This window comes from Mobula birostris, chromosome 20, assembly GCF_030028105.1.
Source record: "Mobula birostris isolate sMobBir1 chromosome 20, sMobBir1.hap1, whole genome shotgun sequence".
NCBI lineage: Eukaryota > Metazoa > Chordata > Chondrichthyes > Myliobatiformes > Myliobatidae > Mobula > Mobula birostris.
The window spans coordinates 59,619,385-59,638,318 of record NC_092389.1 but is presented as its reverse complement, the minus strand read 5'-3'; the positions used below and the strand labels follow the sequence as shown (position 1 = coordinate 59,638,318).

At 46.2% G+C, this 18,934-nt stretch overlaps 1 protein-coding gene and 1 pseudogene across 1 annotated transcript in view; one reads left to right on the top strand and one right to left on the bottom strand.

Annotated features, from left to right (window-relative positions):
* The window catches only part of LOC140185015 (probable G-protein coupled receptor 139), a 27,779-nt gene extending 25,119 nt beyond the window's left edge, over window positions 1-2,660 (top strand). Inside the window, exons 2-3 of the mRNA XM_072238241.1 lie at window positions 875-1,389; window positions 1,589-2,660. Of these exons, the coding sequence (XP_072094342.1) occupies window positions 875-1,389; window positions 1,589-2,487 (1,414 nt within the window). The 3' untranslated portion in view covers window positions 2,488-2,660. The remainder of the gene's footprint in view (window positions 1-874; window positions 1,390-1,588) is intronic.
* A 5,399-nt stretch (window positions 2,661-8,059) lies between these two features.
* LOC140185329 (probable G-protein coupled receptor 139) lies at window positions 8,060-11,022 on the bottom strand (annotated as a pseudogene).
* Between the last annotated feature and the right edge of the window lie 7,912 nt (window positions 11,023-18,934).

The window sequence follows — 18,934 nt, the reverse complement described above, 5'->3', positions numbered from 1 at the left end:
AGAATCCACTTTCTTCTCCTGTATAAGAGCTTGCAAAGCAATCAACAGTTGATACCGGCAGTTGGACTATTTTCAACTGATAACCAACTCACGCAGAAAATGGGATATCCAGCAATTTACTACATCGCGAGTATTTACTATCCTGTACTAGCAGCGATTGGTATCCCCGGTAAGTAACTGAAATTGGCTACTATTGTATGTGTGTGTTTTGTTCTTGAAACATTTGTTACAGATGCTGCCTCATCTGATGAGTGTTTGAAGCCTGGTCAGGTTTAAGCATATATTTCATTTTCTTATTTCGTTTCTCTCTGAAATTGTTACTCACTTCTGATGTCCAATCGACTGAGACTTAATATTTATAATTTTCTTGCATTTGCTTCACTCGACCTTCCAGCTTTACCAGCACGTATTGTTCTAAATTTGATTCTACATCAATACAGAAACTCAGACGTTCACCAAAATGAAAGCAAAGTCTTTAGCGTCGCTGCAGCTCTCCCTGCGAGCTCCGCCGTTCGCCGGCAACATACATGATACCCGTCTCCGTCTTAATGCAACTATTTATTTATCAGTATGTGTTTGAAATTGCCACAACAACGTGCAAAACTCTTTCATTTCACTGTGTCGTCCTCTTTTGTCGGTTGTAATTAAGATACGATTAGATGAGATTTATTTTACTTCTTACATCTATCTCACAACATGAGGGTGTAAACATCTGTATGTTGCATCTCCGTTGCTAGAAACAAGATTCAAGTTTATTTGCCACCTGTAAATCGAAGCATAGGTTTAGCTCTGCCGTCTCGCCACTTTAAAATATTATCTGCTAAGAAACAGTCTCCCTCATCCATTTTATTCCCGCAATATATAAAACCTTCAGCATCCTCAGCTCTCTACATGACTGGCTCGATAAGCCGCCCACTGGAAAATCTAATGTCGACTGGAACGCTGTTGATCACCTGTTACTGGGGCCCGTCGTTATCATCCAATCGAAGGACAGTGACGGAGCCCGTACGCAGGACAGTGACGGAGCCCGTACGCAGGACAGTGACGCAGCCCGTACGCAGGACAGTGACCGAGCCCGTACGCAGGACAGTGACGCAGCCCGTACGCAGGACAGTGACGGAGCCCGTACGCAGGACAGTGACGCAGCCTGTACGCAGGACAGTGACGCAGCCGGTACGCTGGACAGTGACGCAGCCCGCACGCAGTACAGTGACGGAGCCCGCACGCAGGACAGTGACGGAGCCCGCACGCAGGACAGTGACGGAGCCCGCACGGAGGACAGTGACGGAGCCCGCACGCAGGACAGTGACGGAGCCCGCACGCAGGACAGTGACACAGCTCGTACACAGAACAGTGACGGAGCCCGTACGCAGGACAGTGACGGAGCCCGTACGCAGGACAGTGACGAAGAGGCCGTACGCAGGACAGTGATGCATTTCCACTCTCCACATCGAAGCCTGCCTGATCCGGCATAGGATCAGATGTCTGAGGTTCACTCAGTCCGATTCAACATGTTTATATGAACATACCAAGTAAAAATGGTCGGGGCTTATGCGCGTGAAGCTAATTCTTCTTTGATTCCTTGCAGTTAATTTAGTGGCGATTGTGATCTTGTCTCTGGGAAACTGCGGACTCTCTAAATGCATCTCCCGTTACCTGGTGGGAATGGCAGCAGCTGATTTAATGGGTGTTATTATTGCTGTTGTACTCTCTGAGATCAATAATATTTATAATTATGCGTTTCCATTGCTCATTACCCCGATTTGCGCCGTGACGCTTGTCCTGAGGGTCACAGCCATGGACTGTTCTGTTTGGCTCACGGTGGCTTTCACGTTCGATCGCTGTATTGCAATCTGCAGTCAAAAGCTGCGGGAGCGATACTGCACCGAGAGGACAGCGACTATTGCGATAGTAATTGTGTGTTTATGGAGTTGTGCGAAGGATATCCCATTATACTTTGCGGTAGAACCTATCATTATCATTGACAACATTCCCTGGCGCTGCATTTTGACAATGGATTTCCTTACGTTACCAGCGTGGAAAGCGCACCAGTTATTCAATACTATCACGACGCCTTTATTGCCGATCTGTTTGATTCTGCTTTTTAATGCTTTAACAGTCAGCCATATCATCGCGGCAAACAGAGTTCGCCGGGGGCTCAGGAACAGCAGAGAGAAAAGGAATGATCCAGAGGTGGAGAACCGGAGAAAATCAATAATTTTGTTGTTCGCTCTATCAGCCAATTTCATATTGTTGTGGATCCCCTTTATTGTGTATACTATGAACTGGCAAGTTCAGAATTACTCTTACAAAGACAAATATTTGAATACCCCATCGTACATCCTACAACAGTTTGGGTTCATGTTGCAGTTTCTGAGTACCTGCACCAACACGTGTATCTACACTCTGTCACAGAGGAAATTCAGGGAGGAGGTAAAGGGTGGATTGAAACGTCTGGTTACGTTAAACGGTCGCTTCTGCAGGTAAAACGTAAATCAAATTGTAAGCGTTGACGGAAGTTGAAATAGACTTCAATATTTTTTTTTACGTTTGGTAAATATGCCTATATTTCTGCAGCCAGGTGAACGAATGTTAGTAGTTTTACCGTTTCAGTAAAATCAGCAAAATAAATGTAATTATGTGATGCAAGAAACAACAAAAAGGCGCTGATGTGATTGCTGCATTGGCAGAAATTGTATTCCAAATTTTGGATTAATACCGTAATCTGGGTCAACGAAATAAATGAAGCCAACATGGTTTTTATCGTAGGTGGGTCGAATTCTCTGCTATTTCACTTGACCATTCCAGGGATTTATTTGATAAATGGAGAAATGTGCCCGAAGAATGGAAAACCTACGTCATTTAAAGTGACACACACAAAATGCTGGTGAACGCAGCAGGCCAGGCAGCATCTATAGGAAGAAGTACAGTCGACGTTTCGGGTCGAGACCCTTCGTCTGCACTTCCTGTAGATCCTGCCTGGCTAGCTGCTTTCCACCAGCATATTGTGTGTGTGTTGCTTGAATTTCCAGCATCTGCAGTCCAGTTCCCAGTCTGTCGCTCAGCTCCAGCCTCCGAGTTATCAGCCTGTGTCCAGTTCTGGTCACTTCACTATAGGAAAGATGTGGAAGCATTGGAAAGGGTACAGAGGAGATTTACCAGGATGCTGCCTGGTTTAGAGTGTATGGATTATGATCAGAGATTAAGGGAGCTCGGGCTTTACTCTTTGGAGAGAAGGAGGACGAGAGGAGACATCATAGTGGTATAAAGATAATAAGAGGAATAGATAGAGTGGATAGCCAGCGCCGCTTCCCCAGGGCACCACTGCTCAATACAAGGGGATATGGCTTTAAGGTAAGGGGTGGGAAGTTCAAGGGGGATATGAGAGGAAGGTTTGTGACTCAGAGAGTGGTTGATGCGTGGTATACATTGCCTGAGTCAGTGGTGGAGGCAGATAAACTAGTGAAATTTAAGAGACTACTAGACAGGTAGATGGAGAAATTTAAGGTGGGGGTGTTATAAGGGAGGCAGGGTTTGAGGGTCGGCACAACAATGTGGGCCGTAGGGCCTGTACTGTGCTGTACTGTTCTGTGCTCTATGTATCCGCTTCGACCACCATCGCTGGCAGTGCATTCCACGCACCCACTACTCTCTGTGTCAAAATCTTACCTGCGATATCCCCTTGTACCTACTTCCAAGAACCTTAAAACTATAACGCTCGTGTTAGCTATTTCAGCCCTGGGGGGTAAAAGCCGCTGGCCATTCTTTGTCCTATCCGATCCACGATCAATGCCTTTCATTATCTTGTACACCTCTATCAGGTCAGCTCTCAATCTCTGACGCTTCAAGGAGAAAAGGCCAAGTTCACCCAACCTAGTCTCAGAAGGCACACTCTCCAATCCAGGCACCATCCTTGTAAATTTTCTTTGAATACTCTCTATAGTATCCACGTCCTTCCTGTGGTGAGGTGACCAGAACTGTACACAGTCTCCAAGTTGGTCTACCTAAGGTCTTATATAGCTGTAACATTAGCTCACTGCTCTTGAACTGAAACCCACAGCTGAAGAAGGTCATCACACCATACGCCTTCTTAACAACAGTGTCAACTTGCACAGCAGCTCCAAGAGTCCTATGGACAGGAACCCCAAGATCTCCCTGATCATCCACACTGCCAAGAGTCTTACCATTAATATTATATTCTTCACGATTGACTACTGAAAGGAACCACTTCACAGTTATATGGACTGAAATCCATCTGCTATTTCTCAGCCCAGTTCTGCATCCTATATATTTCTCTCTGTGATGTCTGACAGCCCACCAGACCGTCCACAATACCCTCAACTTCTGTGTTATCAGAAAACTTACTAAACCACCCTTCTACTTCCCGTCCGGCTCATTTAGAACTATCGCAAAAGGGAGGGGCCCAGTACAGATCACTGCGGAACACTACTGGTCATCATTCTCCGTGCAGAATACGAACTATCTACAGACACCCTTTATCTGGTTTGCATCAGAGACTGAAATGAGTACGATGGAGTCGGAATCACAGGTCGCCAGTTTGTTCGTCTATCCTTGTATGATACTTCGTTCTCTCGTTCGCTCAGAACCGTTAGTTCTAAATTTAGTTTCGAGTTCAGGTTTAGTTTCAAGACAGTCCCTGTAGATCCCGTTACCTTGTCAAGATTCCTCCGGTTTGCTGTTCTACGTTCACGTCTACGCCAGCATCCCCAACTCAGTCGACGTGCCGGTGTCCTGCACTTGAGTTCTCCTCAGTCGCCCCGTGCAACATATTGAAAGGCAGTCGTAGTAGTGATAGTATCACTGATGTAGAATTCTCTTTCTGTGAACTTAAGAAGACTATTATCAATTCGGGAAACACACAGACAATGCTGGAGGAACTCAGCAAGGCAGGGAGTAGCTTTGGAAAAGAGTACAGTCGAAGTTTGGGCAGAGGCACATCTGCAGGACGGTAGGTATAAAAAAAAGAAAAAAAAAACTTACCTGGTGAGTTCCTCCAGCATTTTGTGTATTTTGCTTGAATTTCCAGCATCTGCAGATTTTCTCCTGTTCGTGTTTGGTTATTATTAATGCAGGTCAAATGTCTCCAGGAAACGATAATGTGTTAATTTATGATTAGCCATCTGACTGACAAGTCTGTTGAGATAATAAGATTTTAAAATCGCATTTATAGATGAGGCTAGCTGCTTTAGTCATGAAAAAAAGGCATTCTAGAGGCTCTACGCCTGATACTTCCAGTTGCAGGCCTTATCGTTAACCTCTCAGTTTTATAAATAGAGCGTTTGAAATATATTTTGGATAAAAAAGGTGATATATAGCTTTATCAATGTGGATTTCAGAAGGCTAATATGACATTAGATTCAGTTTTTGGTTTAGAAGATAACATTAAGAAAGTACAATTAAATAATGATGTAATAGCATTTTCTGACATTGAAAAGGCATACGATATTTATGGAAGGATGAATTTTGATTAAATTATGAAAAAGATTGAGGGAAAGATTGCATATATTTTGAGTTTTATATTTGGACAGTCTGTGCTGGCACGGGTGGACCAGTTGCATTCGGGTTTCTATGAGATAGAGACTGAGAAGCCATAAGGCAGCATTTGTAACCTTTACAAACAGCAGGAATTCTGCAGATGCTGTAAATTCAAGCAACACACATCAAAGTTGCTGGTGAACGCAGCGGGCCAGGCAGCATCTCTCGGAAGAGGTGCAGTCGACGTTTCAGGCCGAGACCCTTCGTCAGGACTAACCTTTTATTGTTTAATATTATGATTAATGATATTTTCTGTGAGATAGCCACTGGGGTGGGTTAATCACTATATTCAGATGGTGCAGCTTTATGGATTAGAGGTAGGAATTTCAATGATACTGTATATTGGATGCAATTGGCAATTAACAAATTTGAAGCACAGGCAAACAGATGAGGATTTAAGCTTTCAGTAGCTAATGCACAAGTTATTTGTTTTACAAATGGTATAAATAGACCTGCAGTGGATTTGAAATGATATGGTCAAACTCTTGAAGTTATATCAGTGGTAAGATTTCCAGGCAAGTGGGTCGATAACAAGCTGACACAGAAGCGCCATATCAGTAAAACAACAATATAAAGGAGTATTAAATATTCTCAGGTGTCTGTGGGTGTTCTGGCGTGCTACATGATTATCACTCTTGACCATTTTCATCTGTTTAATTGGATCTGTTCTTGATTATGGTTGTGTGGCTTATGGATTAGATTAATATTCAACTATACGGGTGTGATACAACCACAGGCTTTAAGATTGTGTTGTGATGCAGTAAGGTCGTCCCTTGTTTTGTCTTTACTGGTTGAAATGGGACAATTACAATTACATTTATGGAGATGGCAGTCGATGTTAACATACTGGATAAATTTGAGCGGCAAAGAAATGATCATTAAAGTTGGGTTGGAAGACTATTGGAAACACCACAGGAAGAGTGTTTTTACTTTTAGGTGCTGGGATCTTATCACGCTGGGAAGGCGGGATTGCTGGATTACGCAAGGTTGCCCACGGTCACATTCTCTGAAACCCCACCTTGTTCTCCCTCTGACTATTCAATATTTGGTCACACAGTTCAATAAAGTCCAAGGATTCTGTTATGCCCGGGAGTCTGTTGATTCAACAGAGTATGAAGGAAATTATTACGATATGTCAACCATTAATTCAGACTAATCAAAAATAATTTAAGTGGGAATGTTGGTGTGGCTGTTTTTGTGCCTGAGTAACAGGTGACGATAAAGAAAGGACTCGCCAACCATTTACAGTATATACAGCAGAACGTATTGCCATCTTTTCAGGCTTAAAGTAGGTGGAGGAATTTTGTCCATGTAAAATTGTAATTTGTTCAGACGCTTTTTCGGTTTTGATGATCTTCTTAAGACACGTTCTAGGAGTTGGTCAGATTTACTATTGGGAACTCATGAAACATTATTTCATATTCAAAGTATTGTTCTTTATGTCCCCCTCTTGTGGGTCTCTGCACACAGAACTGCTCAGAGGAATGGGCGGGTTGACTGTTTAGTTACAAGTGTTGTTAAAAAATCAACAATGGATGAAGACCTCCCAATGAACAAATCAGAAGCTGAGGTTTGTAGGGTTGGTTCTTCTGGCAAGACTGACGGGTTAATGGGCACAAGGGGAGACACATTTACATAAAACTGTTAAGTTTGTGGGTGAAAGGAGTAAGAAAAAGGACGGAAATAATTATATCGATACGGCTCAGAATTGGCTATACTGTGCTCAATTGTACATTATGTTGTGCTGCAAAATATCGTTCTGGGTCGTGTAGGTTTTGTCATTATGAAACAGTTGAACACCTACTTCAGGGTGAAGCATATCATGCAGAAATAACTCAAATGCAGGCTTCATTACGATCTTTGGGGGGCTGATATCTATAATTTTAAAACATTCTTAACTTGCGGAGGGACGAACGTAACTCATGGTATTGCATTTCATAACTTACAATATGTAGGGTTTGTTGGAGTAATTTAGCTTTCATTAGGAAAAAAAAAAAGAGTGAGGGTCTTATTCCCAATTCTGCGCACCACACTCCAGTTGAGTTAGTAGCGGGAATGCGCCTTTAAGTTGGAGAGACAACCGCCGTTTATCCAAAGCCCGCCCTATTTTTCAAATCGGCCAATCATTCAGTGGGGGGAGGAGGAGGAGACTGGTGTGATTGATGCTGGATTAGTTCATCAGCATCAGAGGAGACCCCATGTCGTCTTCTGGGAACGTCAGACTGTGAAATTGGTGGGCTGGAATGGGAATAGATGGACATATCAGCAGACCAGTGACTGGGTGGCATTCTGGAGTACATCTTGGACTGATATCTGGCTGGGCCAATCAGGTACTGAGGCTCCTGGATGGTGCTTTATCCCTCCCAAGCACACACTGTCCTGATGTGGCGGAGCTGTCGGTCAATGGGATAATCCGCTCGTGAACAACACCTGGGAGATCAGGCGGTAAATGTGAGGAGCTGGAGCCCGTATTGGAGACACAGCGGCCGCCTCTGGCTTGTGCTCAGGACGCGGCTTTATTCATGAACTGAAGCACCGAGGTGACCGGATATTTCACCGCGCTGATCAACTGCTCCCTGAATTTCGACTGAGTCACCACGTAGATAAATGTGTTCGTGCAGCAGCTGAAATTCCTCAGCAAAAACCCCACGTAGTGAAAGATCCATTCGGAATCATTGAAATCAAATCCCTTTCCTGAGACCTGATAATATATGATATTTACAACCGGTATCATCCACAGGAGGATGAAGCTGCCGGAGAGGGTGAAGAGTAAAACCACAGACCTCCTCCTGCTCTCCATCTCCGGGTCACTGCGGTTCTCCCCCTTGCTCTGAACCTTCAGCCCCTTACGGACCCGACTGGCCACTAAAATGTGTCTGGCTGTCAGAGCGTTGAGCAGCAGGATCCCAGCGAAAGGGAGGAGCGGAGTTAAAACCGTATCGAGCCAGTCATATACTACCCACCCGGGGTCAGTGAAATAATTGTCTATGAGATTACAGAACCACGGTACATTGTCGATAATCACAAAGGGTTCCCGTGTGAAGTATCGGGGTATGTTTTTCAGACAGAACAGCACGCCGGTTGTTGTCAGAACCACAGCCGCAGTTTTCCCGGTGCAATATTTTGTTTTCAGCTTCTGGCAGCAAATGACGACAAACCGATCAAAGGTGAAAGTGACGGTGAACCAGACAGAACAGTCTGCGGCTGTGAACGTCAGTACTTCGATAACACTGCACACAGGGGTGATGTCCAGTACATTCCTCGTGAAGTAATACAAATGGATTTGAAACAAGACCTCTATGACAATAGTCAGTAGATCGGCCGCTGCCATGGCCACCAGGTAGCGAGTGGTGCAGGTAGAGAGGCCGCACTTTCCACGGGACAGGATCACAATCGCCACTAAATTCACTGGAGAGGGGGAGGGGGAAAGAGGAAGAGAGAGGGAGACTGGGCATCACTGAACACATTCTTCGGGAATTAACAAAGGTTTATTAAGCTGAAGATCAGGAGTGCTGGAGTCTGTGAACGGCTGCTAACCTAACAGCAGACACGGGTCACCCTGTCTCTGACCTGCCATCTCCGGTGTGGAAAGAAGACGATGCGAGGGCAATCGTCGGCGATAAAAACCAGTTGTTTGAGCAACAATAGGTGCTGATCCGGATTCCAGTCGCCGATGGGGCCGGTTTCACTGATTTAACCGTGAATGACCAAGCCTCTGGAAACTCAGCATCTGATGGGGCCGAGAAGGGAGGCAGAGGGGAGCAAGACGCCCAAAATATTGGATGAACTCAGCAAGTCAGATAGAACTAATGGAATTGCACAATCTCTCCTATCGGGCCGAGACCCTTCTTCACGACGAAGCGTTGCCCCGATTTACGATGGGTCACAGGGAGCAAACAGGAACAACTTAGTAACCTGAGGCTGGATGGCTGCCTTAATGGATTAATTCTACAGCGCAGTTCAATTCGATAAAACACGTCTGCAGATTGGTGGATTCTGGTTCAGGGGATCAGACGCAATTATCAACCAACAGGCAGTGGGATCCGACCGTGACAGACTTTACAGGGAGACGTGAACTATAGGACTATAGTGTAGCTCTGACTAATAGCTCAGAAGCAGCGAACTTCACAATGTGAACCACTCCCAGTCACACCCTCCCGGCGAGCTGCCTGTCCCCAGCACTAGGACTGCTCCAGACAGGTGTCATTAAACTGACCCGGTATTACCTTGCCGAAGAACCTCGCTCCCCAGCACTGGCACAACTCCAGATAATGTCCCATTAAAACTCGCCTATTCACCCCTTCACACAGAATTGCCTGTCCCCTGCACTGCGACAACCATGGACAAGGTCCCGCTAAAACACTACCACCCATCCCTTCTCGGAGAGCTGCCTGTCTGTCCCCAGTACTACTACAACTCTGGACAATGTTCCATTAAAACCTCCCTCATCACACATTCCCGGAGAGCTGCCTGCCCACTGCACTGGGACAAGGTCCCGCTAAAACCCTACCACCCATCCCTTCCCAGAGAGCTGCCTGTCTGTCCCCAGCACTATTACAACTCTGGACAATGTCCCACTAAAACCTTCCCCATCGCACCTTCCCGGAGAGCTGCCTGTCCCCAGCACTGGCACAACTCTGGACAATGACCCATTGACACCTTCCCCATCACACATTCCCGGAGAGCTGCCTGCCCACTGCACTGGGACAAGGTCCCGCTAAAACCCTGCCACCCATCCCTTCCCGGAGAGCTGCCTGTCCCCAGCACTGGCACAACTCTGGACAATGACCCATTGACATCTTCCCCATCACACATTCCCGGAGAGCTGCCTGCCCACTGCACTGGGACAAGGTCCCGCTAAAACCCTACCACCCATCCCTTCCCGGATAGCTGCCTGTCCCCAGCACTGGCACAACTCTGAACAATGTTCCATTAAAACCTCCCTCATCACACATTCCCGGAGAGCTGCCTGCCCACTGCACTGGGACAAGGTCCCGCTGAAACCCTGCCACCCATCCCTTCCCGGAGAGCTGCCTGTCCCCAGCACTGGGATAAATCTGGAGAAGGTGTTATTAAAGGCACAGCAACGTTGGAGTCAATCCCGTTAGTTAGAGGAGAGTCGGAGGCTTTGCTCCTCGTGTCATTAAATATGAAAAATCAGACTGTTGCATTAACAGGATCGATATCTCTGACCGATATTTGTGCAACGTTCATCAGGTTGGATGATCGTCAAATTAACACAACCAGATTCACAGCGGTTAACAGAAACACCAAACATGAATTACTCTGCTCACTCACCAGGAACTCCAATGACGGCAATCAACATGTACAATATTTTCTCCACACTCCGGTACCGATCCAACATTGCAGACATTTTCTCTGTCCAGTGATTTGTCCCCCTGTGCTACAGGCGATCTCTCCGAATGAAATGTTAAGGCAGCACATACCTGGGGTTTTTAATACCATTTAGCAACTCCACAGGGACAGATTTCAAGAGATTTAACATTGAAGGTTTTTAAATGATTTATAAACACATTACATCAGACAGGTTCAATTCCCGGGATGACACATTGAGATTAATTTAGTGAATTAATTGTGTGAGTTTTTATTTCTTCTGACAAAGATACCTGAACCTTCCGAGCTGCCTTATGAAATAAAAAAAAGCAAGATAACATCTGCAGATATTGGAAATCCAAGTAACACACACCAAATGCTGGAGGAACTCAGCAGGTCCCCTTCTAACTCTGACTGATCTCTTCTTCCAGTGCAGCCGAAGGTTCTCGGCCCGGAACGGCGACTGTACTCGTTTTCATTCATACAGCCTGGCCTGCTGAGTTCTGACAGCTTTTTGCGTCTGTCGCTGCCATCAATTAAATGTTCTCCAATGTGAATGTGTACTTCAACAGAATCATTTGCTGAATATTGAAGTATAGTCTGTCATTGTAGCTTGTGAACTTGTATTGAATTACTACTGTTACCATTCTCCTCAAGTGTTTAAACTCTTGATAAAGTTTCTGTCTGGGGGACTCTACCGAGAGAGTCCCTAAGAAAATGTCTGTTTGTGGTGATGAATAAATACTTTCAGATTCACGAAACTCTCCGACTTCTGCAGTAACTTAGTCACAGTCAGAACCTTTGAGGGCTCCTTCAGGATTCACCCGAAACCTCATGCACGGCCATCAAACTCAGGGACTGTTTGTCTGGTGTTTGAACTCATAATCCCTACCGAAGGCCTTGGATTCTGGGCTGCTGAATTGCGGGTCTTTGTGTGACACAAGTGTCTCTGGCATTCCATGGTGAGTGAATACAGCTTTCAGCTGCTGAAAAAACTGCTGAGGACAGCTTGGACACCTCAGCTTTCCAGGAGTGATCAAGAGTGAGAAGATATTTGTCTCTTTTCAGCTCGAAGATGTCTGTGGCCGCAATTTTTCATCGACAGTGTTGGAATTCTGCGCGACGGAAAGGGTTCCGCATGATTTTTGTACAGGTTTCCGCATGCTTCACATGTCTTTACGTAATCTCCTAGCTGTGTGCTCAGACCGGGCCACCACACGGATTGCCTTGCTCTACGGCGACGTTTCTCGATGTCTTGATATCCCTGACTTTTGAGAAGCAGGAATGACGAGTATGGAGCCTTTTTACAGCAAACAATCAAGCATGTGAGTATGTTTTCTTGACGCCAGTAAGGTCTGCGTTGGTGAGCTTCTTTTGGAACAGATGGCCAGCGATGCTCACAGTATTGCCTGACCTTGCTGCAGATTTGGAGCAATACACACAGTGTTCTGGAGGAGCTCAGCAGGTCAGGCAGCATCTCTGGATGGGAATAAATAGTCATGTATCGACCCGAGACTCTTCATCAGGTCCCTCCATCAGCAGATTTCGTCCTTTTACATCATCGCGAATTTCGTCCAGTTCACTCTGTGATGCCGGATTGATTTCACTTACCTGAGGGAAGTGGATGTTGGTATCTTCCATGAGGGCAGTCAGCTTCTGTGTACTCACTGTTTGCATGGCATCCTCGACAGAGTGTCTGGTGTTTGAAAAGTTTGTCCCAGACATCTTCACTTTCCTAACAGAATGGAATAAACTTCATTCTGAATATTTGCAGATGTGGAGGTAAGTCAATCTGAAGCAGGGACTCAGCCCGAAAAATCGACTGTTTACTCTTTACCTTTGAAGCCTCCTGGCCTGCTGAGTTCCTCCAGCATTCCGTGAGTGTTGATTTGGATTTCCAGCATCTGCAGATTTTCTAGTGTTTCGAGCTGAGGTAGTTGGCAAGTAGCCTGTCGTCCGTTTCAAGTGGGAATTATGACAAGAGAACAAGGCGAGGATGGTAAGGACCCAAGAGCTGGAGAATCCGAGACTAGAATCGAAACACAATATCGGTCTGAAAGGAATAACATGTTCTAAGCTAGACGCTAGACCAGAACCCAAAGTCAAGCTGACGTTTCAACACCGAAGCTCAGTTCAGCTGCTCTTTAAATATTAAAATCCTGGCGCCAAAACATGGACGCCAATTAGCGGAGCAGACATGAATATTTAAAAGGACAGCGACAGTTCGCCATATTTTGGAGAATCGGAGCGGCTGAACCTCGGAAGCTGGCGTGGTAGGCTGCGCATCGTAACAGGGCCCCATCCCCTTTGACCGAATCCTGACGGCCCTGGCCACTGGGAGAGATGATGATATTTGACAAGGACGAGCGCCCGATCCACGTTGTCCCCTCCAGGAACCCAGCGGCGTCACTCGGCTCCGAATCTCAGTCAGTCCACGAGGAACTGTCCAACATGCCGAACAGTTCCTGAGTCCCGAGTTCATTTTACCATGAAGACCTGTTCCCCAGCAACAAACATGGGCGGCAGCGGGACTGATGGCGGTGGGGCTAACGGGTTGGTATTTACAGGATTGAGTTTGGAAATGTGGAAGGTGGGATCGATCCTGGGAGCTACAAGGTGTAAGCGGAAGAGTTTACTTTCATGAGAACCTTGAAACATCCAATGAACTTGGGTGCCTATTACTTAGACTCCACCCAGAGGGGCAAATCCTGAGAAGACGCCGAGACCAGGCTGCGAATCTGGTCCCCGTCTTCTCTTGCGGTTTTCCCTTATTACGGCCTTCCGGGTGGAGACAAAAAAAAAATATCTCGCCCGTCCATTTTCCTGACGAGAGCTTCAGCCACAGTAACCCCAACCTTCAAGTAACCCCCACAGTAACCCCTTCAAGGTTGGCGGAGGCGCGGCAGTGAAGGAGAGAGTGCGGGGATTGGCTGAGCAGGAGCGGTTGATTTAAAAGCCGGTCGTGAGCAGCCAGCAACACAGACCTTCAAGGTCGGCGGAGCCGCGGCAGGTGAAACTAATTACTCAAATTATCAGCTAATATAATCAAGGTTTGCTCCGAGGGAGCGGCCTGTCGAGGGAAGGGCCTTATGAGAGAAGGGTGAGTCTTTGGTTCGAGAGTCTTCGGCGAGGAGGCTGAGGGAGAAGACTACGCCACAGTTGGAGAGAGGGAGAAGTGGTGAAGAAATGACCGCTAGGCTGATTCAGTGTGCTGCGTGCATGATGTGGGAGGTCAGGGACACTGATGGTGCCTCTGGCTCCTACAACTGTGGAAAATGCGTCCAGGTTCAGCTTCTGAAGGACCGTGTTGCAGCACTGGAGAGGCAACTGGATGACCTCATGTTCATCCGGGAAAACGAGAGATTTCTGGACAGGACCTACAGCGAGGTCATTACACAGAGGATAGCGGAAGAGAGAAGAGGAGCGACGATGAGGAAGGAAAGGATGCTTGAAGTACAGGAGACCCCGGGGGATGTACCTCTCGTAAACAGGTTCACCCTCTTGGAAGCTGTCGGGACAGAAGACACTGCCAGCCTGAGAGGCGGTCAGGTCAGCCAGTAAACAATTGGCGCTGAAGCAAAGCCGAGGAGAGACGTCAGGCAGAGTCGTGGTAGTAGGGGACTCCATAGTGAGAGGTGCAGAAAGGGGTTTCTGAGGCAACAGGCGAGATTTAAGGATGGTGTGTTGCCTCCCTGGTGCCGGGATCCAGGATGTCATGGACCGATTGCAGGACATCCTCAAGAGTGAAGGTGAACATCCAGAAGTGGTGGTGCATGTCGGCACAACTGACGTGGGGAAGAAGAGGAAAGACATTCTACAGCGCGACTTCAGAGAACTCGGGAGAAGGCTGAAAAGCAGGACTTCCAGGGTGGTTATCTCCGGTTTGCTTCCAGTTCCTCGTGCTGGAGAGGGCAGGAACAGGGAGATAATCGATCTGAATGTGTGGCTGAGGAACTGGTGCAGGAAGCAAGGATTTACATTCTTGGACCATTGGGGTATGTTTCGGGGTAAGGGTGAATTGTACAAAAGGGACGGGTTGCACCTTAATAAGCGGGGCACCAGCATTCTGGCAGGCAGGTTTGCCTCTGAAACACGGGTGTGTTTAAACTAAGTTGTGGGGCGGGGGGCGGGGCGGGAGGGGACGAACTGGAAATATAAGGATGGAGATAAAGGGAAAGTCAGAATAAGAAAAGTTAAGAAAGATAGCAGAATCAACAGAGCAGAAAGCTCAAGAAAGGATCGTACAGTATGGCCAAGTGAAACAGGAATTGATATGGGAGGTGAGGGGAGTAATGAATTAAAAGTATTACATATGAATGCACGGAGTATAAGAAATAAAGTGGATGAGCTTGAGGCACAGTTGGAAATTGGTAAGTATGATGTTGTGGGAATAACAGAGACATGGCTTCAAGTGGACAGGGCTGGGAAATGAATATTCAAGGGTATACGTCCTATCAAAAGGACAGACTGATGGGCAGAGGGGGTTGGGTAGCTCTGTTGGTGAGGAATGATATTCAGTCCCTTGCGAGGGGGGACATAGAATCAGGAGACGTAGAGTCAGTATGGATAGAACTGAGAAATTCTAAGGGTAGAAAGACCCTAATGGGAGTTATCTACAGGCCCCCAAACAGTAGTCTGGATGTAGCGTGTAAGTTGAATCAAGAGTTAGAACTGGCATGTCGCAAAGGTAATGCTACAGGTGTTATGGGGGACTTCAACATGCAGGTAGACTGGAGGAATCAGGTTGGTACTGGAACCCAAGAAAGGGAGTTTGTGGAGTTCCTCCGAGATGGATTCTTAGATCAGCTTGTACTGGAGCCTACCAGAGAGAACGCAATTCTACATTTAGTGTTGTGCAATGAACCGGATTTGATCAGGGACCTCGAGGTAAAGGAGCCATTAGGAGGTAGTGACCATAATATGGTAAATTCTAATCTACAATTTGAGAGGGAGAAGGGAAAATCGGAAGTGTCAGTATTACAGTTGAACAAAGGGAACTATGGAGCTATGAGGGAAGAGCTGGTCAAAGTTCAATGGAACAATACCCGAGCAGGGATGACAGAGGAACAACAATGGCGGGTATTTCTGGGAATAATGCAGAAAGTGCAGGATCAGTTCATTCCAAAGAGGAAGACAAATCCCAAGGGGAGTAAGGAGAGGCCGTGGCTGACAAGGGAAGTAAAGGACAGTATAAAGATAAAAGAGAAGTATAACATAGTAAAGATGCGCGGGAAGCCAGAGGACTGGGAAAATTTAAAGAGCAACAGAAGATAACTAAAAAGGTAATATACAAAGAAAAAAATGAGTTACGAAGGTAAAGTAGCCAAGAATATAAAGGAGGATAGTAAAAGCTTCTTTCAGTATGTGAAAGGAAAAAAAAAGTTAAGACCAAAATTGGGCCCTTGAAGACAGGAACGGGTGAATTTATGATGGGGAACAAAGAAATGGCAGACGAGTTGAACAGGTACTTTGGATCTGTCTTCACAAGGGAAGGCACAAGCAATCTCCCAGATATAATAGTGGCAAAAGGACCTAGGGTAATGGATGAACTGAAGGAATTTTTTATTAGATAGGAAATGGTGTTGGATAGTCTGTTGGGTCTGAAGGCTGATAAGTCCCCGGGACCTGATGGTCTGCATCCCAGGGTACTTAAGGAGGTGGCTTTAGAAATCGTGGACGCATTGGTAATCATTTTCCAATGTCCTTTAGATTCAGGATCAGTTCCTGTGGATTGAAGGGTGGCTAATGTTGTCCCTCTCTTCAAGAAGGGATGAAGAAAGAAAACAGGGAATTATAGACCGGTTAGCCTGACGTCGGTGGTGGGAAAGATCCCGCGGCTTTACTAATGAACTGAAACACTGAGGTGACCGGATATTTCACCGCGCTGATCACCTGATAACGTCTGACAGGCGCAATGCCCACGGTGACAGATTGTGAGTACATTAATGAATTAATATTTAGACCATATGTGGAAGTTAGTTTGTCCTGACAAATTGTATACAGTATGCTGCCACTGTAAATTGCCTTGAGGTTCGTCACAGCTCCAAATCAGCACACAGCCCCACATGCACGTTAGGTTATCCCAGAGCAAGAATCATTTCACGGAATAACTGTCTCCGTATTTTTGTAAAAAGAAAGCAAAAACAGAGATTAATGTTCATATTGCATGTATTATGGAAGTCTGTATAAAGGGAAAAACCTTGAGATTTGATACACCGCCAAACCCACCGGCTTTCCCAAGTAAGTGTTCACCCCCGAGTCCGTCAACACACCCACTCTGCACATATCTACAAATTTGTGTGCACCCACAAATCCGTGCTCACCGACAAACCCACATTCAACCTTCAAGTCAGTGTGCACCCCAAAGCAACCGATGCCCCTGTTACGAGCTCTCGTTTCATTAACTCCGAGCGTCACTTTAAGAGGCGGGACAGACTGACGTCATGAAAGGCGGGGCTGATTTCTGAGTGACAGCCAAAGAGAGAGAGAGAATATTTATGAACCGTGTTTGTGCTCGAAAAGCCGGTGAATCAGCGAGTGAGTCTGTGACTCGGTGACTTTCCGGGGAAAGCAGACATGGGTCTCCCCCATGGACTACTATCATCGGAAAGCATCGGGCCACGAGCTTGGGCAGGCACGTTGCAAAGTACGGACAACTTTGATAGTTCTCCCTGCCCGGAGAATTATTGAAAGATCGACACAGTGCCTGTGGCTAAAGTAACTGTCACTTTAATTGATCCTTTCGTGGATTTTGGAAGAATTAGTGGCATCACATTTTTTTCGTCTTCCCTTGTACAGTAGTCAATGGGTGTTGTGACGACCACTCGAGTCAAAGGATACATCTGTGTGGATTCGTGGGATTTTGACTTCGGACGGCGGTGCTGTCACTCAGTTTACTCAGTCTCACAATCCTCTCGTAACTACGTCTCAATATTATTAACACTGGATTCTTAGGACTGATTTTTGGGGAAAAAACTTTCCAGACATATTCCTAAGCTTAACTGTTGGGAGCTACATACACATTTATACACACTTTTTTCCCCCTTTTTTGACTAATGTTTTGTATATTAAGTAGTTACGAATAAAAATAGTCGTTTTACTAATGAAACCTGCTTCCGGTCGGGATCTATTATTGCGGGTCCTTTGTTAGATCGGAACAAACGTGCGGTGTTCTGTTTTGATCGTAACACCCCAAGATCCCAGTGCACTCACACATTCGCTGGCATACCCCCAAATCCGAACACATCCGTAAAGCCGCGTGCACCCCAAATCTGTAACCACCCCCAGATTCACCGACAAATCGGGAAACATGCGCACATCCCCATATCGGTGCGTACTCCAAATCCGTGTTTACACCTACACATGAGACTATCGCAGAGCAGGAATCATTTCAGACACTTCACAAAACTGCTGCCTCCTCTTGAAAAGTGGCAAGAACAAAGTTTAAGTTCGAAACACGCATCAACATGCATATTCCCCCATTCTAGTTGACATCTCCTTAAGTCTTCGCACCTCCCCAAACTGATCCTCACTCCCCTGTCAGTTGGTGCCCCCAAATCCATCGACACCTCCATATTCGCTGACAAACCCCTAAGTCTGCGCAAATCCCTGTGTACCCCACATTCGCTGACAAATCGCTATGTCTGCACAAATCCCTGTGTACCCCATATTCGCCAAAACATTTCTAAATCAGCACAATCCTCAAATCTGTGTGCACCCCCAAATCTGTGCTCACACCGAACCTGCCAAAAGGCATAAATATACCAACGTACCCCGATCTGTGCGCACACCAAACCCGCTGACTCCTTCACACGCAGATTAGATGATCTCAGAGCAGGAATCATTTCAACCAGTTCTCAAATTATCTGCCTCCAACTTAAAAAGTAGCAAGAACAGAGGTCGAAGTTCAGGTTGTATTTATTATTAAACTGTGTATCAATGAAACAACCTCGAGATTCAAAACGCCTTAAAATCCACCGGGATTCCCATATCTGCAAATCTGTGTGCACTCCCCAATCTGTGTACATCCGCAAACCCTAACTCA